General features: G+C 49.1%; 1 protein-coding gene across 2 annotated transcripts in view; it reads right to left on the minus strand.

Moving 5' to 3' along the window:
• Positions 1–27,616, minus strand: part of IGSF21 (immunoglobin superfamily member 21) — a 271,747-nt gene that overhangs the window by 21,857 nt on the left and 222,274 nt on the right. For both annotated transcript variants that reach the window (XM_050791706.1, XM_050791696.1), the window contains exon 4: positions 24,427–24,545. In XM_050791706.1, the coding sequence (XP_050647663.1) occupies positions 24,427–24,545 (119 nt within the window). The remainder of the gene's footprint in view (positions 1–24,426; positions 24,546–27,616) is intronic.

Genomic DNA, 27,616 nt, shown 5'->3' on the forward strand with positions numbered 1-27,616 from the left:
TCTATCCTCACATTCGGCTCCATTTCCATCCCTCCCCATCCTCAATCGCCATCCCCTATTCTCTCCTCATTTCTGTCTCCATCTCATGACCAACTTCAACTCCATCTTCTCCCCCATCTCTATCCCCACCTCCATTCCTATCACCACTTCTATTCCTGTCCCCACACTTATCTCTACCACATCTCTATCCCCATCTCCAACTCAATTCTCCTTTCTGTTTCCATCCCATCCCCAACCCCAATGCCGTCTCCATCCTCATCACCATTCCCATCCCTGTTACAGTCTCTGGCCAACCAAGATCAAAAGCCAGCAGCTTTTAATGTGCCCTATGCCTGGGATAGATCCCATGCCCCAGGACATGTTCAATCAAAGGTGGAAGATCAGCTGTGAACACAGATATCAACTCTACATGACTTCCTGGACAAGAATAATCCCAAGTAGAAAGTCAGGTAACAGAATGAGCAGTGTAAGGTGAGGCCACCTGCCTGTGTTTTACTGTATTCACACGAGATCCAGGCGGCAAAGACTCATCAATGAAGACCCCTGGCTCACCAATCTCCCTCCCACTCTTCTGTTATCACCTTTAGACAGCGATGTCCAGTGCTCCCACCATCAGTGCCTCATTTTTGTGGCCTTTGAGGCTGTGTTTTCTGAAATGCCTGTGACAGTGCAATGCTCTCTGGGGCGTGTGTGGGGGGGTGGGAGAGTAAACACACCCATCACACTCATCAGCATCATTCATCTGAAATGACCCTTCTAAGGCAAAGAGACACCACGCAGGCATATTTTGCTTGGGGAAGAATAATCAGTAGTCGTAGTTGTAGTAGTAATAGTAAGAATCTAGGCCAGGTGTAGGGGCTCACGCCCATAATCCCAGGACTTTGGGAGGCCAAGGCAAGCGGATCACCTGTGGTCGGGAGTTCAAGACCAGCCTGGCCAATATGGAGAAACCGTGTCTCTACTAAAAATACGCAATTAGCCGGGTGTGGTGGTGCATGCTTGTAATCCCAGCTACTCAGGGGGCTGAGGCAGGAGAATCACTTGAACCTGGAAGGCGGAGGTTGCGGTGAGCTGAGATTGCACCATTGCACTGCAGCCTAGGCAACAAGAGCGAAACTCCATCCACAAAAAAAAAAAAAAAATCTTGACATGAGCAGAGCTTCATAATTTACAAACCACTTCCAGACACATTATTCCATTTGCGTAACACCAGACCTGGGCGGTAGGAAAGGCCGACCCTATTCTATAAGTCCACTATGATGATCAACCAAGGGCACCACCATAAAACTCCCTGGAATCCACTGATCCCTGCCCCCACCCCCAACCAAACCAGTTGACTTTCTAGTTTATTTTTTCACTTTGCCTTAAGAGGAGAGAATTGCTGCTAGAAGGTTCCATGAATAATTTTTTCTATCATCGGGAAAGAGAAAGTGGCTTCCCATCTGACACAGCTGCATGTCACAGCCAACCTCCATCACTCCTGTTCCATGGCCACCAAGGGAGGCAGGAGTTGAAGTTATTTTAGACTCAACAGTTAACATCGACACAGGGAGGTAATGGTCGGATGATGGGTTTTATGAAATTAACTCTGAAATATTGCCTGTCTTTATCTTGAAAGCAGAACTTTATTTCGGTCATCATAACTCACTTTGGAGACAATGCGGCAGCTCCTCTTGGCTCTGTAAATCATCCCGTGGCCTTTGAAATTTGGGAACACAAACCTGATCTGATATAAATCCCAGAATTATTGGAGAGGGAAATCCGCCCCACGCCTGTGTCAAACTGTGAGTACTAGAGTTAAATTCTCTTCCATGAGGTTCACTCCCACTTCTCTCAGGGTGCTGACTCTAATGCAGTCAGACCAAGGTTCTAGCCCAGGCTCTGCTCCCAACATCCCGTAGAACTTTGGGCAAATCAGTTGATGCCTCTGGTCGTCAATCTTCCCATCTATCAAATGAGTTCAATAAGACATACCCTGCCAGCCTCTTAGCTTCCAGGGTTTTTGAGAGGAGAAGCAAATGGAAAAATAAACATAAACCTTCTGTAAGGATAGCAAAGTGCTGAGCAAACAGGAAAGCTTTAATTATATTACCTCTCCAATGGCCCACGCCCCTCTCTTGGCTGAGAACAATGTATAGGGGAATGTCTTTCCCTCCCAGGAGTAACCATTGTCTTGAGGAAGGGAAAATCTCTCCAGCTCCTCGGGTACCACTCTGCGAAGGTGCTTAGCACACTCTGGCTCCCAGTGTCATTCATCACGGGGTGGTAATCAGTTAGGTTTGGGGGAGGGATTGGGGAGGGGAGAGACAAGTTCAAAATTATATTGTTTGCAAAAAAATCCATTCTTTCCTCTCAGCATGCCTGCTCTATTGACTGCCTTCCTTTTCAATCAGCTCTTAGTCATTACGCCATATTTCACAAAAGAAGAAAATCACCTTCTTAATATAAAAGTGTCCGTGAATATAAATGTCCCTCCATGTTCCCTATTTTAATTTCTTTCTTTTTTTTTCTTTTGGTTCCACACATCTTAGTTTCTTCCCCATCATCTCCACTAGTCTCTTTCTCTGCTCCTTCAAGAACCCGCTCAAAAGAGCACCTCCTCTGGGAAGCCCTCCCTGCTTCAGCAATGCTGAGTTGCCTGTGGTTCCCTCTTCACTTTACTCATCTCCTCTGTGCCCTGCACACACTGGTCCTTCTGCTGCTTAACTCCACCTCATCCTTTATGGCTGGCCTCAGATGGTGCCTTCTCCAGGCAGCCTTCCTGGGTTTTTCCAGACAGGGTTAGAGCCTGTCCTCTGGGTGCCTGGAGCACCCTGTGCTTGTCATACTCCTTGCTGCTTGTTATTCTGTTCTGGGTCAATGTCTGTCTCCCCACTAGAGTGCGTGTTCCCTGGAAGTTGGAGCTTTGTCTTTCTTCCACCTAGCCTCAGAACTAGTGTCGCCCAGCCACGCAATAGGGGTTCAATTTCAATGTCTGTTTGTTTTCTTCATTTCTCCCGGCACAGGAAAGCACATAGACCGTCTGTGGAAGAAAATTCCAGAAGACCCTGCAGTGCTGTGGACCTTGCTCCCTTCTTCAACCTTACACCTTGACCAATACCCTCCCATCACCATGCTCCAAACACACCGAGATATTTTTCTCTTTGGATCTATGAACACGCTTAGCTCTTTCCAGCCACAGGGACTTTGCATCTGCAGCTTCCCCTGCCTGAAGTCCTTCACTCAGCTTTTTAGCCTGGCTGAGCCCTTTCAGGACTTTCAAGAAGCCTCAGCTCAAATGTCACCCCTCAATCTAAGCTAAGTTCTCTTTTGTTTTGGGCCCCAGCAGTTTGTATATTTTCTTCATAGAGCACCTCACAGTGTATAATTATTTCACATCTTGGTTCACACACTTCTCTTTTCCTCCAACACCCTCACTAGAATGTAAGCACCATGAGGGCAGGGAAGTCTTCTTACCTATTGCTGCACCCAAGAGCCTGGCACACCAGGATTTGCTCAATAAATATTTTCCAAGTGACTGAGTGAATAGATTGGGGGGAAGGGCCCAGGCATCCTCCCCTCCAATCCCTGCCCAAGTTGGAAAGGCTGAAATCTCCAGCCCCACCCTAAGCCCTTCTCTCCCAGCAGAGACCCAAAGAGACAGATCCCACTAGTGGGAGGGAGTCCCCGGCAAGAAAAAGAGAGAGGGAAAAAAAGTGCAACTCTGTGGTTTATGGGAAAATTAAATATTGAACTGAGGAGTAACAGCAGCCAAGGAACAACAACAACAACAACAACAACAAAAAGCCCCTGAATGGAACCGCCATCAGTGACAGGAGAGATAAACGTGGCGTCTGTGCTTATATGGGCTGCAATAGACCCTTTTATGTGGCAGCTGCAGAGCTGAATCTAACCTCACCCCCTAACTTGAAAGCAGCCATGGGAGCTCCTGTGCTTGGCGCAGTGGTGAGGGGTGGGGGGCCCAGGGTCTAGGTCACTGCCAGAATCTGAGATGGGAACCATTCTGGGTGGAGCGGGTTCATGAAGGATCCCAGTAGCTGCGGGCATCATCCACCCACACCGCCTCCCCTCTGCAGGGAGGTGCCTGGAAGCACCCGCTCACCTGTCTTGCCCCTCCCCTGCCAGCTGTTGTGCTTTCGCAGTGGTAGAAGATAAAATTAACAGCCTCAGCTGGAGGCTCTGGCTGGCTGCTCTGGGTGAACAAGGGGGGGCTGCAGCAGACAAGGGGGAAGGCAGCCTTCTAGGCAGTGAATCAGTGAAGCTGGACAGAGCAGACCCAACTGAGGCTACTGCTGGTGGAGAAATAAAATGCCACACACCTGTAAAGAAAGGGGTGTTGGGCAGCCCAGGCCACAGGTTTTGTGTTGGATCTAGATTTGTATTCTAGCACTATTTTCAAGACTAGTCCTTTAACCTGGTGGTTCTCCAAGTGTGTTCCCTGGACCACCAGCATCCGAATCATCTGGGAACTTATTAGAAATGCAAATCCTTGATCCCCATTCCAGACCTGCTCAACCTGCGACGGGGTGGGGTCCAGCAGTCCCCACCCTGAGCTTTAACAAGTTCTGAGATTCTAATGCAAGTTCAAGTATGTGGACCACTGCTTTAATCTATGTAAGCTTCAGTTAGTGCATCTCTAAGTGAGGGTCACAAATGAGGGTCTAAATGAGGGTCACTGCACTTGATGATGCAATTATGTGAACTAAGGGCTTGGTTCATAGTAGGTGCTCAGTAAATAGGAGTGAAGATGGTTACTGATAGAAAAAGAAAGGCTTGGGGGAACTGGAGAACCTTAGCCAGGCTACCCCAGGCCTCAGCAGAGGGGCACAGGGGAGAGCCCTCTGGAGCCTCCCTGGCCCTATACACTGATTGGGTCAAAGGACTTCAAATCTCCAAAGCTCCACTCCCCACAACCGGTGCAACTGTCTACTCATGCCTTGATTGGCTACTTGTCAATGTCTCCAGTTTTCTGATTGGCTCTCTAGGCCTCTAGGCCCACGCAGACCCTCTCTGAACCTGGAGTTTTGCTGGCTGGAAGCAACCTGCCCCGCAGCCTGTGGGTGGCCACTGCCTGCGACTGCCTCCGCTCTGTAGTTTTTGTGGCAATAGAGAGAATGTGTTTAAGCCCCATGACAGGTGCCGTGTCTGCAGAGATGAAATCTATGGGGTGTAACATGAATCTGTTTTAAATAGCAGCAAAGCTAGCCAATTTGGGGAATGTTTTCAATATATCCGAGAGGTGAGTATTACACACATGGGCAATTTCACCAGGTACCATACTTGCAACTTTATGAGAGAAGCCTCTGGAAGCCCACGGAAGCTTGGGGAGGCAGGTAGGGAGGCACATTCAAGAACTGGCCAGTGGCAGAGCACCAGCTCCTTATGAGCTGTTGTTCGTCCTCCCAGCAGAGAGCAGTAAGCTGGGCTTGGAGGCTGTGGGTAGACCCCTCTTCATCTTCCCCCAGTGTCCAAAACCTCTGTCCCTTCCAGGAAAACTGTGTCCCTTCAAACACCAGCCTTGGCTTTCTGAGGCTTAGAACAGAGCTTAACCCTGGCCTTGAAGGCCTAGGGCCTGGGAAACCTGGCTCCGAGGTCACAGCCCTTCTGCTTAGAAGCGGTGTGTCCTCGAGTCCATTGATGGCTTCCTGCCCACCCTACCCACCACCCCCCGCCCCCATAGAATGAAGATGGCATGGGTGGCTGTCTCATGCGAGGGTGCTTGTGGGGAATGAAGTACTGTCCCTTAGCGAGCAGAAAAGCAATTCTAGTTGTTACGGCTTTTTTAGTTTATTATTGTGTCTGGGGAAAAGGTGTCAACCAAGAGTCAGGGGGCTGAAGATTCTGTCTCAGCTTTGCCGTGGACTTTCTCCATGACTTGGCCATCATTTTCCCCTTCCTGGGTCTCGGTTTCCTCATCCAGACAGTTAGAGGTGTAGAACATGGTGTCAAAGGGCCCACCTGTCCTCTAAATTTCGTAGCAGTAAGTGCTCTGAGCCACTCCCAGCCTCTGGACCACCCGCAGTACCACTGGGCCACTCCTGCTGATCTCCCTGCCCCTACCTCCCACTGTACTCACGGCCTGGCTCCGAGCCTTCCTTCAAGCAGGAGATTTCCCGGGGGGCAGTGTGGCCGCCGTCTTTCCTGTCCTTTCAGCATTTTAGGATTGATTTTGTGAGTCAGAGAGCAAGTAAATCATTCTTGCCGCTTGCTCCTCATAAAGCAATTCCCAGGGGAGATGAGGAGTTGTAGAGAAGGGCGTTTTTTGGGAGGGGGATGCATTTTTTTCTCCGTGACATTGTACTCTGCAAATTTCCAAACCTACCAAAAAGTTCAAGTAATTGTACAATGAACATTCATGCACCCATCACTCAGGTTCTGCAAGAAACATTGAACTCCATTTGCTTGATTGAATATCTCTTGGATTACATCTTTGTAAAGAGCAGGGTGAGGCAGATCGAGCCCTCATTCCCAATGGAACTCAACTTCTGACCAGAGTGGCAGGACTTGAGAGTGAGGGTGTCTCAGAGACCCAGCGCCTGAGGCCTCTTCCTCTGGCCTTGCCATGACCCAGGTGTTGGGACCTGGAATGCACTTTTGTTCCCTAGGAAACACTCTCTCCACACTCACTCCTGCTCCCCACACACAGGCTGCTGCAGGGAGCATCCCCTGGCCCATCTGGCTCTTCAGGCATCCTGGCTATGGGCTCCCCATATCTGATGGATGGATGGCACTGGATTCAGGGTCTCTCCTTCCCTCTCTGCCTGTAGCCAAGTCAAGTGGACAGTGGGTGAGCAGGGCCCCTGGCAGCCTGGAGGAGAGATGGCCCTTTCCTCACCACTTCCTGCTTCCTCAGGACTGGGCACAGCAGTAGACCTTCCATGGGCTCAGGGACAGGGCTGACGATTGTATCATGGTTCTGACACCTACCAGCTGGGTGACCTTGGCAAGCCACTTATTCCTGCTGCACCTCAGTTTCCTCATGTGATTTGTTATTTTTTAAATTTAGTTTAGGATTTTTTTTTTTTTTTTTTGGTAGAGATGGGGTCTCCCTATATTGTCCAAGCTGGTCTTGAACTTCTGGGCTCAAGAGATCATCCCATATCAGCCTTCCAAAGTGCTAGGATTATAGGAATGAGCCACAGTGCGCTTGGCTACAGTTTCCTCATCAGTGAAATGGGGTCATCATAAGATCTACTTTCTAGGGTTCTTGTGAGCACTATATAAATTATGTAGACCCACACCTGATACCTACCAAGTGATGAATAAAATGTCAGCTGTGGTTAGTGCTGTTGTGGTGAGGGCAGTTGTGGTGATTGCTGTTGTGGTGGTTGTTGTGGTGAGTGCTGTTGTATTGAGTGCTGTTGTGATTGTTGTTGTGATTGCTGTTGTGAGTGCTGCTGTGGTGATTGTTGTTGTGGTGAGTGCTGTTGTGATGATTGTTGTGATTGCTGTTGTGGTGAGTGCTGCTGTGGTGATTGTTGTTGTGGTGAGTGCTGTTGTGATGATTGTTGTGATTGCTGCTGTGGTGAGTGCTGCTGTGGTGATTGTTGTTGTGGTGAGTGCTGTTGTGATGATTGTTGTGATTGCTGTTGTGGTGAGTGCTGCTGTGGTGATTGTTGTTGTGGTGAGTGCTGTTGTGATGATTGTTGTGGTGATTGTTTTTGTGGTGATTGTTGTGGTGATTGCTGTTGTGATTGTTATGGTGATTGCTGTTGTGGTGATTGTTGTGGTGAGTGCTGTTGTATTGAGTGCTGTTGTGATTGTTGTTGTGGTGAGTGCTGTTGTGGTGAGTGTTGTGGTGAGTGTTGTTGTGGTGATTGCTGTTGTGGTGATCGCTGTTGTGGTGAGTGTTGTGGTGATTGTTGTTGTGGTGAGTGCTGTTGTGATTGCTGTTGTGGTGATTGCTGTGGTGATTGCTGTGGTGGTGATTGCTGTTGTGGTGATTGTTGTGGTGACTGTTGTTGTGGCAACTGCTGTTGTGGTGATTGTTGTGGTGATTGCTGCTGTGGTGATTGTTGTTGTGGTGAGTGCTGTTGTGGTGAGTGCTGTTGTGGTGATTGCTGTTGTGATTGTTGTTGTGAGTGCTGTTGTGGTGATTGTTGTGGTGAGTGCTATTGTGGTGATTGTTGTTGTGGTGAGTGTTGTGGTGAATGCTATTGTGGTGATTGTTGTGGTGATTGTTTTTGTGGTGAGTGTTGTTGTGGTGATTGTTGTTGTGGTGAGTGCTGTTGTGATTGCTGTTGTGGTGATTGTTATGATTGTTGTGGTGAGTGCTGTTGTGGTGATTGTTGTGGTGATTGTTGCGGTGAGTGCTGTTGTGGTGAGTGTTATTGTGGTGATTGTTGTTGTGGTGAGTGTTGTGGTGGTGATTGCTGTTGTGGTGATTGTTGTGAGTGTTGTTGTGGTGATTGTTGTGGTGATTGCTGTTGTGGTGATTGTTGTTGTGGTGAGTGCTATTGTGGTGACTATTGTGATTGTTTTTGTGGTGAGTATTGTTGTGGTGATTGTTGTTGTAGTGAGTGCTGTTGTGGTGATTGTTGTGGTGATTGCTGTTGTGGTGACTGTTGTTGTGGTGAGTGCTGTTGTGGTGATTGCTGTTGTGGTGATTGCTGTTGTGATGCGTGCTGTTGTGATGATATGTTACTCCCTGCTCCTTCTCATGCCTTGGGTTACTGCCATGCAGGGTTCCCCCCTCTTGCCATGCTTTTCTGCCCCTGATTGTTGCCTACAGAGCTCCTTCTGCCTGCAGCACCTCCTGTCCTATCTCTCCACCCGCCTGCTAGACCCAGCTCCATGCCACCTCCTCCATGAAGCCTTCCTGATGCCCTCCTCTGGAGGAGACTCCCTCCTGGGAACTTCCTCATCTCTTAGCTTGCACCTTAGTCCTCCCCCATCATCCCCATTTTTCTTCTGCTGGAATTCTGGAAACCTGTGCCCTTTTCTCTCTCACCTATCATTCATGGACTCCTTGAGGGCCAACTGGACCTTATGTCCCAGAGCAGAGAGGCCAAGCTCTGGCTTCAGAGAGAGAGGCTTAGACGCTCCATTTGGTCACTCCCTAAGCCATGCGGTCTTGGGCAAGTTGCTTCTTCTCTCTGAGCCTCAGTTTCCTCTTCTGTAAAATGGGAATAACAAGAATGACCACCTCAGTAGCTGTTGTGAGAATTAAACCAAAGAAAGCTCTTAAAGAACTTAGTAGGATGCCTGGCACTCAGTGAGCACTCAATCAGTGCTAGTTTTTGTTATGAAAATTATTGTGATTATCGCTCCTAGGGAGTGAGTGAAGTCTTCCGCCTCAGAGTTGGTGGTTTTCAAGCCCAGATTGCCTGACTTGGGAGCTTCTCTACAGCACATGAGCTTCTCATATGCAGATGGAGAAACTGAGTCCAGGGATTCACTGCAAGTTGGCAGCAGAGTCAGGGCTGCTGAGTTTCAGGCCAAGCCAAATTGCAGTGTGATCTTGGCCTCAGTCTCCCCTTCTGTACCTGAGGCGGTGGGATCACCTCTCTCTCCCTAAGAGTGCCTGTGGGCAGCATTCCTACAGGGGCAGCTATGGCCTCCTCACGCTATGATCCCTGCTCTCCCAGCTCCTGATACAGCTCTGTTAACACCTGTAACTTCCACTTCCTGCCTGCCCCTTAAATCACTGGGCCCGAGGCACTGCAGTTTCAACAGCCACATATCACTAGTAATTAAGAGGCCTTTCCCAGGGAGGGGAAGTTTACCTTCTGCTGGAGCCACTAAATCCAGCTCCCAGGGGTGGAGAGGAGAAAGCATCGTACTGACCTCACACTTGTCAAGGTTTAATGATGCACCTGCAGGCCTGCTCTGGCGGGGCCTGGGAGGCTGATGCCGATCTGACTCTGGAACAAGAGGGGAGCCCTGGTATGTGAGACACAGAAGATCCAAGGAGTTGGTGAGGGCACCAGGGGGCTTCAGACACCTGCCTAGATAATTCCAGAAGCAGAAGAATCTCTTCAGTTGGCTCAGGAGGGCTCAATGAGCCATCTCATGAGAGGCTATAGAGAAGCTCCCAAGCCAGGCAATCCGGGTTTGAAAACAAATTCTGTCACTCACTGTGTGACCTTGGGCAAGTTACTTAACCTCTCTGGGCCTCAATTTCTTCATTTATTAAAATAAAAATAATAGAAGTATACATCTCCTAAGGATTGTGAGGATTAAATGAATTTATATATTTAAGTGCCTGGAGCAACTTTTGGTACCTTGTAACTGAGAACTTCATTGCTATTAGATTGTATCCTTGCTGCCCTATATCAAAATGAATTTATAATTTGTATAGCTACCTGAAGGGAGGTGGGACTCTCTCAGTGCTCCCCCCACAGCAGGTGCATAGTAGGTGCTCACAAATATTGCTTGAATCAAAGGATTTTTAAGTGTGAGAAATGAATGAGCAAGTGGTCTGTTTCTGCCCTAGGCTCCAAGTTCCCTTGGAGAGGGGCTGATGACAAGTGGCTAGCTCTATTCCCCAGGGACAAGATGCACCAAAAACTGCTTGACTGGGTTGTCTGCTTCATCCAGTCACAATAATGGGTCAGAGGTTTCAAAGGCCTCGCTTCCCTCCCCAGCTCAGGGCCTCAGGTCCCCATGGAAGGAGAGCGGCAATCAGAGAATATTCAGATTCAAACTCTAGCCTTCCTTTTATTAGCAGACTCAGTTTTCTTCTCTGTAAAATGGGGATACAGATCCCCACCCCACTGACTTCCAGGACTTTCGGGAGGCCCTTGATCCAGAGATCCATATGGCTACCACATTGTCCCACACTCAGAGATGTGGCTGTCCCTCTGTTTTCCTGGCAGCTTCATGGAGTGGGAAAGTCAAGGGCTCTGGTCCCAGAAGACCTGAGCTCCCATCTCAGTGCCACTCACTGCTGTGGGACAGTGGGCATGTCTCCTGACCTCTGTAGGCACTCATACTGAGGCACCACAGGCTCTGCCCTGCAGGCTGTAGGGGGATTAGAGGGACAGCTGATGGAACGAGTTGGGCCTGTTCCTGGGTGAGGGTGGGCTATGGTCAAGGGCATTTCTTTGCAGAACTGTGTTCAGAGAGGGAGGAAGGGAGGGTTCTAGAAGCCTGTCCAGGAAGCAGTCAGCAGGCTTGGACCTTTGGGGCTGAGGCTGGGAAGTGACCGTCCTTGCTAGATGACCCAGTTAGCTTCAAAATGCTCCTCCGAGCCCCAAACCCATCTGTCTGTCCCCTCTCTAAACTGGCACTCAGCCGGTGACCTCAGCTGGCTGGGAGGCCCGTGGCAGGCAGGCGAGCAGCATGGGTGTCCTTCCTTCAGCTCCCTGACCAGGTCCAGGCACTCAAGACGACAGTGGCCGGTCTCTGAACATGCTCACGTCCAGCTCAAGGGCCCCTGACCACTCCCACCTCAGTCCTGTGGGCCGCATCCCCCACTCCAGCCAGCTTGTGGTAGCTCAGCCCAGCCAGCTGTCTCAGGCCCCCTACTTCTCACTCTGCTGCCCCCCTCAGAAGCTCCGGCTGGCAGGGAGGAAGCCTGTAGAGGTCCGCACGCCCTAGCCTCTCCACCCCAGCGGCCCATTTTCTGCAGTTGCTGGCTGCTGAGTGAGATCACATGGTTGCATTGGAACCTTCTCAGAGGACCATCTCCATCCAGTGCCAGGTCCACCGTGTCTCCACATCTGTTCCCATCTTTCCAATTGGTCCCCATGTCCTGTGGCTTCTGCTTGGAAAGGCTACTCTTATGTCCGGCCACTGCATTTATTGTCCTGAGTTGGCTCCTATTGTCTCTGTTCTAACTTCCTGCCCTGCCCTAACAATGATGCCAGCATCTGGGCCAAGCACTTTCTGTACGCCTGAAGGTGCCATCTTATTTATTCCTTGAGACAGCCTGTGGGGTAAAAAGCATGATTACCCCCAGTTTCCAAAGGAGGAAACTGAGGCTTGGAAAGAAAAAGTCACAGCAAGATGGTGGAGGTGGTGTGATTGGACTCCGGGCTGCTGGCTGCATCCTCTTTCCTGACCACCTTTGCCAGCATCCAGGGTGGGAGGCCAGAGATGTCACTGCCTGGCTTTGAGAGCTCCCACAGGGCCATTGTCACTTCTCACAGTTCTGACCCTACCCTCAGCCCCACTGACACTTATAGGGTGAGGGCTGGAGCCACACGGGTAGGAAATAAGAACAGCTTTCCTCCCCCAGAACACTCACTGTGAGCTAGTGACACAGCCCTTTACTTGTCTGTTACATTTCAAGTCCCAACAGGTGCTACTGTAACCCCTATTCAGCAAAAAGGGACACCGAGGTCTAGGGAGATAAAATAAACTTCCAAAGGCCACATTCCAGTGAGAGGTAGGGGAGCATAGTGGCTGGGTCCCTGGGTGCGGAAGGCAGCCTGCCTGGGTTTGAATTCTAGCTCTGTGTCCTTGGGCACATTTTATAACCCCTTAGTTTTCACGCTTGTAAAATGGATAAAGTAATAACAGAATTGACCTTAGAAAACTGTTATAAATGATATAGCAGGTGTTAAGCAGAACAGTGCTTGGTATATAGTAAATGTTCAATAAACATTAACCATAGCCTGGCATGGTGGCTCACGCCTGTAATCCCAGCATCTTGGGAGGCCGAAGTAGGTGGACCATCTGAGGTCAGGAGTTCAAGATCAGCCTGGCCAACATGGAGAAACACTGTCTCTACTAAAAATACAAAAATTAGCTGGGCGTGGTAGTGCGCGCCTATAATCCTGGCTGCTCCGATGAGGCACAAGGATGACTTGAACTCAGGAGGTGGAGGTTGCAGTAAGCTAAGACAGCACCACTGCACTCCAGCCTGGGTGACAGAGTGAGACTGTCTCAAATAAATAAATAAACAAACAAGCACACATTAACCACTTTTATTACTATCAGTTGCAGAACCTGGTAGAAAAGTCATGTCTGAATCCAAACCACACACCCTTAGCCATTCCTCAACTCTCTAAGGAAGTAAACTACATTTATGGTCAAGCTGATTTACTAGAGAGATCATTCTCAAATGGGGGATTATCTGGCCTCCACCTTGTCTAGTTTGGAGGGGCTGGGCGTCTGCATGTCACTCACCCAGAGTGGTAAGAAGGGGTGCAGGCAGGGGGAGAGGTCTTGGGGATGGGCTTGTCTAGCCTTTTGCCTGGGGGTAAGAGTAGCCCAGGCCTGGTCCTCAGACCCCGCGGGTTTCTGGGGTAAGAGGTGGAAGCTCGTGTTCATACCTTCTCCCTCTCAGTGCTCTGGGAATTCTCTGCAGCTCTGGCCTGGATCCCAGCCAGCCCATGCCTCCCTCCACAGCCTCCTTGCTTCCCCTGTGGAGCAGCAGCCTGCCTCCCTGGAGTCTGTGGCCACAGTAATCGCCTGGGGCCAGTTAATGTAATTAGCCCAAGTCTGGCAGGTGGTTCATCCACTCAGGCTCTAAGACAGAGGAAGGAGCTGATCATTTTCCACCCAGCACGCATCCTGGGAAAGGAGGTAGCTGAGGCTCTGAATCTTGCCTTTCTGGGGATTTCCCAGGGATCTCAGACTGGCAGCCTCCCTCCATTGACCTACCCTGCCCCTTGGACCACCATACACACCATTGTGTGGTGGCTCTGCTTGGAAGAAGCCTCACTTCCCCTACAGCTGTCCTGTGCACAGACAGCCTTCTTGAAAGGGAATTCTGCAAACCGAACTCTGCTGTCCCCCAGAGAAGCACAGTGGTGTTACTTCTGTTTTGCTCAGGCCTACAGGAGATCAGCAGGCCTCTGAGAGGTGTGAGGTCTGCGCTCAGCCCTCAGATCTCCCTAGCTCACTTGGAGGTATAGAGGATTCTTCTTCCCAAGTCAAAAGAGGTTCTTCCAGCCTGGCCAACAGAGTAAGACCCTGTGTCTACAAAAATTTTTAAAAATTAGCCAGGTATGGTGGCACACGCCTATAGTCCCAGCTACTAGGGAGGCTAAGGCAGGAGGATTGCTTGAGCCTAGGAAGTTGAGGCTGCAGTGAGTCATGGTTGCACCACTGCACTCCAGCCTGGGTGACAGAGTGAAAAAAAAAAAAAAAGAGAGAAGTTCTTGACACTCTGATTATTGGTCCTGGAAATTTGCTGCTTTTTCCAGAGGGGAGTGCCAGGCTGGGATTCCAGAGAATCACGTTCAAGAATCTGGTCTTAGAAAGCAAGAATCCAGCTCTCCAGAAATCCAAGGTTCTGGCCAGGCCTCCTGGAAGTAGACTCAGACTTCATCACCCCAGGACCTTCTGTACTCTCTTTTCCTCTGGGAACCCTCAGCAGTCCCAGGGTAAGTTTCTTTTAAGGGGAAACTTCAAGAAACTAAACAGGAGAATTTCCTGTGAAACTCATTGCCTAAAGTCACATAGCTGGAGAGTAAGAGCCAGGCTGGAGGTGGCAGATGGTTAGAAAAGCACCAGGCATACACAGAGATAGACATATAGAGCAGTGAAACAGAATGGAGTGTCTAGAAATAAACTTGCACTTTTACAGTCAATTGATTTTCGACAAGGATGCCAAGATAGTTCAATGGGGATAGAATAGTGTGTTCAACAAATGGGGCTGGGACAACCAGACATCCACATGCAAATGATGAAGTTGGACCCCTCCCTCACAGCATACATAAAAATAAACTTGAAATGCATTATAAACCTAAATGTAAGAGCTAAAACTATACAAACTCCTAGAAGAAAAATACAGGAGTAAGTTGTGACATTGAGTTAGGCAAAGTCTCCTTAAATATGACACAGAAAGCACAAGTGACAAAAGGAAAAATAGATAAACTGGATTTCATTGACATTAAAACATTTTGTCCTTCACAGGACACCATGAAGAAAGTGAAAAGACAATCTACACAATGGGAGAAGAATGTGCAAATGATATACCTGATAAGGGACTTACATGTAGGTCAGATAGAGAACTCTTACAATTCAATCATAAAAAGACAAATAAGGCCATTGAAAATTGCCAAAGGCTCTGAATAGATATTTCTCCAAAGAAGATGTCCAAATGGCCAAGAAGCACAGGAAAGGATGTACAGTGTCATTGGCCCTGAGGGAAATGCCAATCGAAGCCACAAAGAGATATCACTCCACATCCACTAGGATGGCTATATTTAAAAAGACAGATAGTAACAAGTGTTGACAGAGATGTGGAGAAGATGGGACTCATATGCAGCTGGTGGGAATATAACACAGTGCAGCCACTGTGGAAAGCTGTCTGGAAAGTTCCTCAGAAGTTTAAATGCAGAGTCATCGTTTGACTCAGCAGTTCAACTCCGAGGATACACACCCAAGAGAACTGAAACTATATGTTCACACAAACACTTGTACATGAATGTTTATAGCAGCGTTGTTCATAATAGCCAAAACGGGGAAACAACCCAGATTTCCATCCACTGATGAATGTGTAAACAAAACATGATCTATCCGTACAATGGAACATTATTCAGCATTGAAAAGGAATGAAGTACTGGTACCTGCTACAATATGGATGAACCTCGAAGACATTATGTAAAGCAAAAGAAACTAGCCACAAAAGACCACATATTGTATAATCTCATCATATTAAATACCCAGAACCAGCAAATCTATAGAGACAGAAAGGGTGTTTGTGGCTGAGGAGAGGATGGACAATGTTGGGTGGTGCGTAACTGCTGATGTGTACAGGGTTTCTTTAGAGAACAATGAAAATGTTTTAAAATTGATTGTGGTGGTAGAGGCACAACTCTGTGAATATGCTAAAACCACTGTCTTGTACACTTTAAATGAGTGAATTGTATGTTATATGAATTGTATCTCATATAAAGTGGTATGAATAAAACCACTTTTTTAGAAAAAACAAAGGGCCGGGCGTGGTGGCTTATGCCTGTAATCCCAGACTTTGGGAGGCTGAGGCGGGAGGATCACTTGAGGTCAGGAGTTCAAAACCAGCCTGGCCAACATGGAGAAACCTTGTCTCGACTAAAACTAGAAAAATTAGCCAGGCATGGTGGTGTATATCTGTAATCCCAGCTACTTGGGAGGCTAAGGCAGGAGAATCTCTTGAGCCCGGAAGTCAGAGGCTGCAATGAGCTGAGATCGTGCCACTGCACTCCAGCCTGGGGGACAGAGCAAGACTCTGTTTCAAAACAAAACAATACAAAACAAAACAAAACAGAACAGACAAAACACAAGGAAAAACGCACCAGGCACACTTAATAAAAATCAGTAGAACATACTGAAAAAAGACAAACCAACCAGAAACATCATGTAAAGTTCATTAACATCTGTTCTTTGGGGTGGAAGCTGTGTTTCCTGGCTCCAGACTTGCAAAGCATATAGTGTGGTTTGGTGCCACTCTGGCCTCAGGTTCCAAAAGTCTACTTCATCTGCCAACCTCACTTGGAAGCTTCCATAAGAGAGACAGGGATCCCGAAGTAGAGCATTTTATTAATGTGTATCCATACTTTATGAGTCTGGGCTTCCCATTCATTGGTAAACTTCTAGAGGAGCAGAGAAGTTAACATGCAGGATGGCTATATACCCCTGCCCTGCCACGCGCTGGCTGGGTGATGTAGGGAAGTGACATCACCTCTCAGTTTCTTCACCTGCTAAAGAGAAAGTGATAGTACTCACCTTGCAGAGCTTCTGTGAGTGTTCAGTGAGTTAACACAACAAGAGTTTAGCACAGCACCTGCATATTAGTCAGTGTCCAACGAAGGGTGACCCATGGGGTTGGGAGCAGAGAGTATCAGCTTCAGATTCAGACAGGGAATCCTGGTGTGCTACATCCCGACTCAGTTACTGCTGTGGGTTGAATTATGTCCCTGAAGATGATGTGTTGAAGTTCTGACCCGCAGAACTTATTTGGAAATAATGTAACCTTATTTGGAAATAGGGTCCTTGCAACTGTGCTAAAGGTAAGATGAAGTCACACTGGATTAGGGTGAGTCCTAATTCAATGACTGATGCCCTTATAAGGAGAAAATCTATTGAGGTGGGCACAGTGGCTCATTGCCTGTAGCACTTTAGGAAGCCAAGGTGTGTGGATTGCTTGAACTCAGGCATTTGAGGCCACCCTGGGCAACAGAGCAAGACTCTGTCTCACACAAAAAAAGAGAGAGAGAAGAAGAAGGAGAATGAGGGGGAGGAGAAGAAGGAGGAGGAGGAGGAGGAGGAAGAGGAGGAGGAGGAGAAGAAGAAGAAGAAGAGGAAGAGGAGAGGAGAAAAAGAAGAAGAAGAACAAGAAGAAGAAGAAAAGAAGAAGAAGAAGAAGAAGAAGAAGAAGAAGAAGAAGAAGAAGAAGAGAAGAGGAGGAGAAGAAGAGGGGGAGGAGGGGGAAAGAAGAGGAAGAAGAAAAGAAGAGAAGGATTAGGAGAGGAGGAGGAGGAGAAGAAGAAAGAAAGAGAAGGAGAAGGAGCAGGAGCAGGAGCAGGAGCAGGAGCAGAAGCAGAAGCAGAAGAAGCAGCAGAAACAAATCTTAACACAGGAACAGGAACACAGAGCCAGAGAAAGAAGGCCATATGATGAGAGAGGCAGAGATCAGCATCTATAAGCCAGGGAACTCCAAGGATCGCCAGCAACACCAGAGGCAAGGGGAGGGACAAGGACGGATTTTTCCCTTGCATGGGGAGCATGGCCCTACTGACACCTTGATTTTAGGCTTCTGGGACTAGCACTGTGAGACAACACATTGCTGTGGTTTTAAGCTAAGCAGTTTTCAGTCATTTGCTATGGGCAGCCCCAAAAACTAGTTTTCTCCTCTGTACCACAAAGGTATTTCCCTTAGAGAATATGAGTCCATGAGTCCCTTAGAGAATGTGAAGCAAGGACCTTGTCTTGTTGTCAGTGTATCCACATCACCTAGAATTGTGCTTGGCACCTGGGGGATGCTCAGTAAGTCATTGAATCACTGGCATGAATGAATGAAGCCCCTATAGTTCACCTCTTTTGAATGTTACCTTCTCAGAGGTGCCACACTGACCTAGAACAGCCCTATCCCTGATGGGTTGTTCCTGACATTGTTTTACCACCCACTGACATCCTATTTGTCTCCCCATCTCTTCACTTGCTCATCTTCTGCCTCCCCTACTGCACTGTCTGTGAGGGCCAGTTTTTTGTTTGTTTGTTTGTTTGTTTTTTTGCCCTTCTTGTTCATTGCAAACTCCAGTGCACACAACAATGCCTGCAATGTACTAGGTGCTCAATAAATATATGTTAAATGAATGAACACACAAATGAATAAATGAAAATTAGAATGTCCATGCATGTGAGCATCCAAGTCACCTTATAACATATTTGAACAAAAAAGACGTTCTGATATCCTCTGTTACCAGAAAGGAAATTCAATACTAGACTGTCCATGTCAAAAGTAGACACTAATTGGGATTTGGACCCAGGTCTGCTGGAATCCAACTTCAGTGCTCCTTTCAAAGGGTCTGAGAAGTAGGGGAGGTGCTGGAGAGTAGTGGATGAGAGAACCAAAAATGGGGATGGGGACAGGAATGGAGGCAAGGACACAGACATTCTGTCTTCCTCCTAGACTCCTACTATCGCGAAAGGCAAACAGCCCCACCCATCCATCGGAATTCGTTGTTGTTGTTTGGTTTTATTGGTTTGGTTTGGTTTCATTTTTTGAGACAAGGTCTCACTGTTGCCCAGGCTAGAGCGCAGTGGCATGATCTCAGCTCACTACAGCCTTTACCTCCCAGGCTCAAGAAATCCTCCCACCTCAGCCTCCTGAGTAGCCGGGACTACAGGTACGTGCCACCACAGCTCAGCTAATTTTTTGTAGAAATGGGATTTCCCCATGTTGCCCAGGCTGGGCTAGAACTCCTGGGCTCAAGAGATCCACCCACCTCAGCCTCCCCAAGGTACTGGGATTACAGATGTGAGCCGCCATGCTAGGACCATCAGAGTTTTTGAGCAACCTAGTTAGGGCTCAGTCTTAAAGAAGTCCCCACCCTCTGCACTCTGTCCCCACTCCAGTGCTTGTTTGAGGTTTGTGTGACTCATGGTCAAAGGGAGGGAAATTTCCTTTGGGAGTTAAGGCTGCTGTGTAAGTACCTGCTTTGGGCTCAGGCAGACCTGGTGGGATGCCCCACTCCTGCCCATCCTGCTCTGTCACTCACGTAGACGTGCCCCTTAAACTCTCGGAGCCTCTGCTCCATCATCCCTAAAATAGAGATGACCAGGGTCACATCCAAGGGCTTTTGCGAGGGATTAACTCTAGGTTGAACCCTGAGCTCAAGGCTGGCATGCAGAGGGTGGTTTTGCTTTTTAGCTTTGGATTGAAAGGGCCCCACTTGGTGGCAGAGAAACCCTGCCCCTTGGCATTCCAGAGGAGCCAGAAGTGCAGAGTCTTTTAACTTTGGTGAGGATGGGGGTGGGGTGCCTGGCTCTCACAACATTTAATTGATTGTAACAGCGCACCCTCAACACGCTCCCTCCTCCTAACCTGCAACCCCAGAAGAACCTTCAAAATCCTTCCATGACTGTGTATAATGCGTTCCTGGGGCCCAGCACGCAACTTTCAAATTGGCTTACAATTTATCTGCAGCTCGGATAAAAACATTTTAATGACTGTGTGCAGCATATACCCTTGGTGTCACCCACGGGGCTCCCAAATGTCTTTCCCCACCGCATAGTGGGATGTTATAGGCGTGAAATTACAGCTGCACTCACGTTTTCATCTGCACCCGGAGGCCTCTGGAAATGGCCGCGTTAGAATGTGCTGAATGTGGACGTGTGGATGGCAGACTGGGGTGCTGGGCTGTCTGGCGGAACTGCTCTGTGCTTTGAGGCAGGTGGGCCCTGGGCCGTCCCCAGCTCCTCAGCTCTCCTTCTCCCCACTGTCCTGAGAGCTTCCCATCGACCTCCAAATCAGGGAGAGGCTGTCTTGCCTCAATTTGGCTGTAGCGGCCCTTGGGGTCCCATGTGGCACAAAAGAGACCCCAGCGTTCGATGACCTCCGTTCGCTTAAAGGGAGGTTCTTTGTGTGTGAACACAATCCCACAGATGAACCAAAGCAATGAGTTGGTTTTAATTTTTGAAACCTGCCCTGAAACATATTTGAAGGAGACGTTCACAGAGATTGGTCTAATTGTGCCTGGTTTGTATCTGACCCAAGTACTATTTGTCGTAAGAGATACTATTTCTTGATCATCCAGAATGTGCCAAGCCTCAGGCCCAGAACATTCTGTTCTATAGATTATCTCATTTAACCCTCCAACCTCGGCCAAGTCCCATGCCCCTCTGAGCCAGGTCTGTGCAATGGGCTCGCTGTGGTGCCTGCCTCCAAGGCCCACGTGGTCGATGGGTTACAGGAGATATTGTATGAGAAACACTCAGCCATGCCCCCTCCCCCAGTCCTCCTCTCACCATTCAGGACCTTGGTGAGCTACAGAAGCCACGCTGCTCTGGCACAAAGATCACCCCCACCCTACAAGGCCTGGAGCAAATACCTTCTCTTCCCTGGGCCTCAGTCTCCTCATCTGTGAGTTAAGGATGATAGTAAACCCCATGCTCCGATCTGCAGTGAGGATTGGGTGATGTCCTCAATGTGAAAGCCCCTCTGAAAGTGCTCAAATCGGGCAAGTGTGAGGCATTGCTGTCATCATGACAGTTGGGAAATATCCTGACTCCTTCCATAGGTGAGTGGTGCCAGGACACGCAGACCTTTGGGGAAGAAGCCCAGAGAAGGTGAGTAAGCAGAGACCCCTGTCCCTGCCGCTCCCAGAGACACTCCCTGGCTTCCAGGCCACCACGGTGCATGAAGCTGTGTTCCCAGAACAGTCATTCCTCAGACTAGTGCAGGGCTTTTCGGAGCTGTGAATGGGGGGCTTCTCTCTGCTGGGGCCAAAACCAGGGGCAAGAGGCAGGCAGCTACAGCTGTGCCCAGGAGTGGGCAAACCAGAGACAGTGATAATAAAAACAACAGAGTCCAAGTAACTGAGCTCTTCAATGATATTCTTGATGGGCTAGGTGTTCTGCAAACTTCATCTACTTTAAGCCTCGCAGCCACCCTAGGAGGGAAGCATCCCCATTCCTATTTTACAGATGGGGAAATTGAGGCCCACAGAGGAAAATGGGCCTGAGTTCACAGAGCACAACTGAGATTGGGACCTAAACCAATGTGTCCTTAACTTGTATGCTAAGAAATCGGGGCCGGGGGGGATCCTCCTGTGTTTGGGGTGAGGTGAGAAGTGGGAGGAGGGAGGAAAAATACATTTGCATATGGGTAAGAGTATAGGCATAGTTGTAGATATGTATAATATCGAATAACCATCAATATATAGATACACACAGAACTAGTATTTTGGGAAATACTTAGAGATTTAGATCAGTGGTCCTCAAAGTATAGCCCCTGGACTAACAGCAGCAGCATCCCCTGGGAACTTGTGAGAAATGCATATTCTTAGGCCCCACCCCAGCCCAGCTGAGTCAGAAGCTGTGGCGGTGGGACCCAGCCATCTGTATTTAACAAGCTCTCCAGCCAGTTCTGCTGCATGCTCAAGTTTGAGAAGTGCTGGTTTAGATCATGAGACTTGGACTTAGAAAGCTGTTAGAACCCAACAAGTCACTTCTCCCCGCTAAGCCTCGGTCTCCTCATAGAATGGGGATCATAAAGTCCTTCAGTTCACAGGGCTGTCATGAGGATACTAAAAGGTAACACACGTGAAGCCAGAGGCTCACACGTTGTCAGGCACATGCACGTGTCCAGGGAGGGACGGGAGACGTGTCAGCTACCATATCAGTTCCCATGAGCATAGCGAGCCAAGGTGGATCTGCTCCACTGGGGGACAGCTGGGCTGGGAAGACCAACGGCAAGCACAGTGAACTCTGAGCAGTGGCCAGCAGAGGATGGGCTGTGATGGGCGGGTGCAATGCCAGGGAAAATCCTGCCAGGAAAGCCCTGAATTTCCAGGGGTCACCCTTACCCTGCATCTGAAAGTGCCAGGGTGGAAGGTAGGGGTTGCATCACTAGCTTTGCCCCTGCCCGGCCCCTCCTGGAAGACTCAGCTGCCTGCAGAGTCCATGGAGCCCCATCAGACCGCTCGGTAAGTGGAACTACAGCAGCTGCTCCCTCCTTCCCAACGCTCTGGTCTCTGGTGACTGCTGCCTCCCACAGGGAGTGTTCCTGATTCCCAGGCAGTGACACAGAAGGAGAGGAAAAGTCTCAGGCACTGAGCCTGCCAGGAGCACACTCCCTTGCTTAGCAGAGACCATCAGGCCAGTTGTGCAACCTGAGTCAGTACCACGAGATCGCTCTGTGCCTCAGTTTCCTCACCTAGTGGATGGAATAAGAGACTCACAAGTGTCAGAGCTGGGAGGGAGTGTAGGATTATCTGTCAACCCTCTGATGATACATGATATGCTTTGGCTGTGTCCCAACTCAAATCTCATCTTGTATTGTAGCTCCCACCACCCCCCTGTGTTGTAGGAGGGACCCAGTGGGAGATAACTGAATCATAGGGGTCGGTCTTTCCTGTGCTATTTCTCATGATAGTGAATAAGTCTCACAAGATCTCATGGTTACATAAATTTCCCGGCACAAGCCAAGCTCTCTTCTCTTGTCTGCTGCCGTGTGAGACGTGCCTTTCACCTTCCACCATGACTGTGAGACCTCCCCAGCCATGTGGAACTGTGAGTTCACTAAACCTCTTTCTTTTGCAAATTGCCCAGTCTTGGATATGTCTTTATCAGCAACGTGAAAATGGACTAATACAGTACAGATGGGAGAAATCAAGGCCACAGAGGGAGAATAACCTGCTCAGAGTTCTTTGGTGAAGTAATGGGAAGTGTGGGCCTCATGGAGGGATGGATTTTGAGGACTCTGGCCTTGCTTGAAGGCACCTTAGAGTGAGGCCTTAGCACAGCATCTTCACTGCCTCCAGCAGTGTGACAGAGCTGGCCCTGGAGTCAAGATGCCTGAGTCCCAGTGCAACACTGAGCTGCCTGATATCATAGGAGGATTTTGTGAACTTGGCTGTGTGACTTTAGGCAAGTTGCTTGCTTTCTCTGTGATCCATTTCTGCATCTGCAAAATGGAGTTAATGTGAGCATGTACCCTCGGGTTGGTTGTGCGGACTAAATGATGTAATACATGTAAAGCCCTCAGCCCAATAGCTGCAGAGGGGCCTTCCCTGAGTCCCCTCCCTATGCTAGCAGCCACCCACCTGCAGTCACTCTTTATCCCTTTACTCTGCTTTATTTTCTTCCAGCATGTTGCACGCTCTTTTCAATTCATCTATGAGTGTGTTTTATGCTTGTCTCCTGCAAAATCTCTATAGATAAGTATTTGTCCTATAAAAAGTTTGGGTCCATTCCCTGCTATCTCATAGGTAGGTGCTGGATACATTGTGATGCATAAATGGTTGATTAAGTACATGTCTCCCATCAGACTGGGAGTTCCTTGATGGTGCAAACTGAGTTATGTCCCTCCTAGGTTCCCTGGTGTGGCCAACCCAGAGCCAGGCACCCAAACGCTGCTAGTTCCTCTATCAGAGAAGCTGACTGGTGCATGAGTAACTGCAAGAGAGGGGCTTTTCCTGGCAACGCCACCTCCTGCATTGTGGCTCCATTGGGAAGCCAGAACCACCACTGGCACACTGCAGGAATCAATGTCCCTCTGGAGGTCTGGCCTTTGGGGGTTTTCAATTTCCCCAGAAGCAGCGGCTTTCAGTGGGGCCTTTATGCTTTCATTGATTGCCTGTGTACCACAGCTTTGTTTCCCTGATAAATATTATTTGATAAGAAAACTGGAGAACACAGAGTCTAGAGTCAAAGGCCAAGTCCCCAGCATCCTTGCAATAGAGCCAGAATCCAAAGGTGTGTATCTGACAAGAACATTAGAGCCGGTGGGGGCTTCTGAGAATGCGCAGAGCAGCATTCTTGCTTTACACTTGGGGAAACTGAGTCTGGGACTGGGATAGACTTACCCAAGGACCCAGCCAGCTGGAGATAGACACCAGTATTGTTACCTCCATTTTACAGGTGCATAAATGGAGACAAGAGGAGACGGTGAGAACCCTGGAGCTCTGAATCCCAGCCCTGAGCGCTTCCTAATTCGTCTCCAGATCCTATGCCATCTCCATTAAGGCCTCAGGAAGTGCAGGGGGATCTTTTGACTGAGGGGCAGAATGGTTCCCTCTGCAGCAGCTGTGCATCTTGGCTGAGGTGCTGTCCTTCACTCCCTGGGGAGGGTCCTGTTGGGGTACCTGTGCTGCAAGAAGGGGACCTCCTGAGGGGAGGCCCATGGGGGGCAAGACCTCACGGGTCACACCTTGGCTCAGCCTGGTCTGGTTGACCCTCCACGACAAGGGCAGGAGAGGGAAGACACCAGCACAACGGAACTTCTGGTAGATGGCCCCCAGGATGGCTGCTGTGTGCACGCACACACACACTCAAACACACTCATCCTCCTCACTGAGACGCTGGGTCCAGTGGCCTTGCACTCACCCATGACGTTGAGGAAGATGTTGCCCGATGCCAGGACCACCTTCTCCCTGGTGGCGCGGTCATAGATGCCCACATGGCACTCATAGGGACCGTTGTCTGAGATCCGGACCTCGGGCAGCCTAGGGGAGGCAGAAGACAGGGTGAGGGCCCATCATTGCGGGGCAGGGTAAGGCAGCGCTCAAGGAAACTCATCCTGATGCCCACTGGTGCAGCCTCCACTAACAAACACATGCCTGTGTGCTGGGCTGGGAGGAGGGGAGCATTTATGGAACACCGACTGTATGCAGGCCCTGTACTCAGCCTTTCAGACAGTGAAGGTGTGGACTGTGTTCAGCCAAAGTCCAATCTGTGGTCAGTGGGTCCTGGAGCAATTGTTTAGCCTGTCGGCTTCCATGGGCCTGGGATGCTGCCCACTTCCAGGGAGCCGTGAGGATGGCATAGGTGAATAGATGTGGGCATTTAGTGTATCACTGCATGAGTATGGGCTCAAAACTGTCACTGGAGGCATCAGCTCCCTCTTTCCTCATGACGGCCTCCACACAGGGTCCATATTTCCATTTCATAAGCAAGGAAACTGAGGCTCGGGACGGAAGTCAATTGCCCCCAACCCTGTATACAGATAAGAACCAGTATGGAAATCTGAATTTCTCTCTCCACACTGCCATGCTGCCACTTCATGCCCAGTCCTGAGATCATGGAAGAGAAAGACAATAAAATTCAGGTCCACAAGGAGCCCCCATCCCAGCGGATAAGGAGGTAGGGAAGCTGATCTGGGTTCCACACTCACATGGAAAAGCATGAGCTTATCTGAGCTCAGATTGGGGAGCAGCCAATCCCACCCCTGAGGTGATGGGAGGGTGTCTCAGAGGAGGTGATCCCTGAGGATGGGAGAGACCACCTAAACCTGCTTTCAGACTTTTCTCCTAGAAGTCCAGAGGGTAGACATTCTAGGCTTTGCTGCCCTTTCCATTATCTGTTGCAATTACTCAACTCTGTCCTTGCAGCACAAAAGCAGCTACAGACGGTGCGTAAACAAATTGGTGCAACTGTGCTCCAATAAAACTTTACTTATGATCATTTTAATTTGGATTTCATATAATTTTCATTTGCCATACAATATCCTTCTTCTTTTTTTTTCTGCAACCATTTCAAAGTATGAAAAGCATTCTCAGTTCACAAGTTGTGAAAAAATAGGCAATGGGCTAGATTTGGCCCGCAGGCTGTAGTTGGACGGCTCCTGTTCTAGATCTTTCTATAGCATCTACAGGGTCAGACCATGTGAAAATGAGTTGGTATGTTCTCTCTCCCCATGGAAAACGCCAGCATGGAGGCTCTTTCCTCCCTTCTATATTGAAAAGAGCCTTGACATGGAGTCAAAGAGAACCAGGTTCCAATTCTGCTCCTACTGTTTGTAAATCATGGGACCTTGGATAAGTCAGTCCATCTCTCCTCTCCACTTTCTTTCCTAAACAGTGGAGGTGCTACTTCCTGTGACTGCAGTGAAGATTAAATGCAATGATGTCACTGCAGGACTTCTGTAAGCAGGAACGTTGCACCCAAATGGACAGAGGGACCATTCCGTATTGTTCCTCAGTCCTTCAAAGCTCTGTGAGGAGGGGGAATTCCTGGCAAGTGGAATCTGGACACTTGGATGGGAAGGAGCCTTGGCCTGAAGTTGCAGAGGCTATGTCATTGCTGCATTGGGGAAATACGTCTGTCTTCATGCGAGTTCCAGCCTATTCTGGCTACAACTTAGCGGGACTGGGGTATCTGTTTAAGTCTTAAAAGTTCCCAAGTCATAGCAGGAAACCACGGGAAGGGATCCATACCCACGGCCCTACCCCACTAACCTGCCTGACAAGGACCCCACTGTGGACAGGAAAGAGCAGTAGTTGGTTAGCGCTCAGGCTCTTGGGCGTGTGACCCTGCTCTGCCACCCCTGAGAAGGGAGGTTCTTTCAATCCAGTTCTTCATCCTCCCTTCTGCCTCCTGGACACACTTCCCATTTTGCTCTTCCACCTGTTTCTGCAGAGCAACGTAACCTCAGCCTCACTCTTTTCTTCTGTCCTTTTAGCTACCTGCTTCATCTTTGTCTTCTGGCTCCTTTTCCCCTGTGACTCACTGTCCCCCAACACCTGGGCTGCCAGCCTCTTTTTCCATCACTGTCGTCTTACTGAGCTGAGCCAGCCCATCCCTCCCACTACCCAGCACACATTAGCATAAACAAACACCTTCATTTACATAGAACACACAGAGGTTGACATCTGGTCTACCGACTGTCAAGGAAGGACTTAAAGAATGGGGACTTTGTTGAGAAGACGCTGTCTCCCTCCACTCCCTGATCTCAGAAGAAAGAGCACAGTGACATGGGAACAGCAGGGGACCAGTCTCCCCTCCGGGAATGATTTTCTTTGTTTGTAACTCAGCTAGACTGAAAAAATAGCCTCTTTACCGGGCACCATTACTGAGTGACAGTCACCTGGAGTGACATACTTTAGATAAAAAAAAAAAAAGGGGGGGACTCAGAGAAAGATGGCATGACTTACCCAAGGCCCCATGGCTTACAAACAGTAGGAGCAGAATTTGCACTTGGTGACACTCATAGCTGTTGGTTATAGAGACAACCTGCTTAAATGACTTTTGTAGGTGACAGAAGTGCAGGTGGCAGGTTCAGGTGACAGCTCTGCAAAGAAACAGGCTCGGGAGACATGTGTAGCTGGCAGCTCCCCAGATGAGGTAATAAGATAATAATAACATGGTTGACACCCAGGCAGATACGTGCAAGTAACCGCCACCTAGGTGATGGCTGCAGAAGATGTGTTTATAGTGTCATGTTTAGGCAACTGCCACCCTGATGACATGCTCAGGTGATAGTAACGTAAGCAATATGCTTGGGTGACACATGTAGGTGACACCTCACAGGTGGTATAGAAGACAGCTCAGGGTACACCTGGATTGCTGCTTTATGAAAAAGGCAGCTTCTCACTGAGGACTATGTGTACAGCACCAGATGCTCCTTCCCCCATCGACTGAAGGAGCAAGCCCAGGTTCCCTAGTTCCTCCAATGTCCAGACCTGTCCTCCACCATTAGCCCAAGGCACATTCTTGGGCACCCTCCTTGACATCTCCCATTTCCACACCCTCCAAATATAGACAGTGACCAAGTCCTGGGTGTTCTACTCTTAATAGA

This window comes from Macaca thibetana, chromosome 1 (assembly GCF_024542745.1).
Source record: "Macaca thibetana thibetana isolate TM-01 chromosome 1, ASM2454274v1, whole genome shotgun sequence".
In the NCBI taxonomy this organism is placed as follows: Eukaryota; Metazoa; Chordata; class Mammalia; order Primates; family Cercopithecidae; genus Macaca; species Macaca thibetana.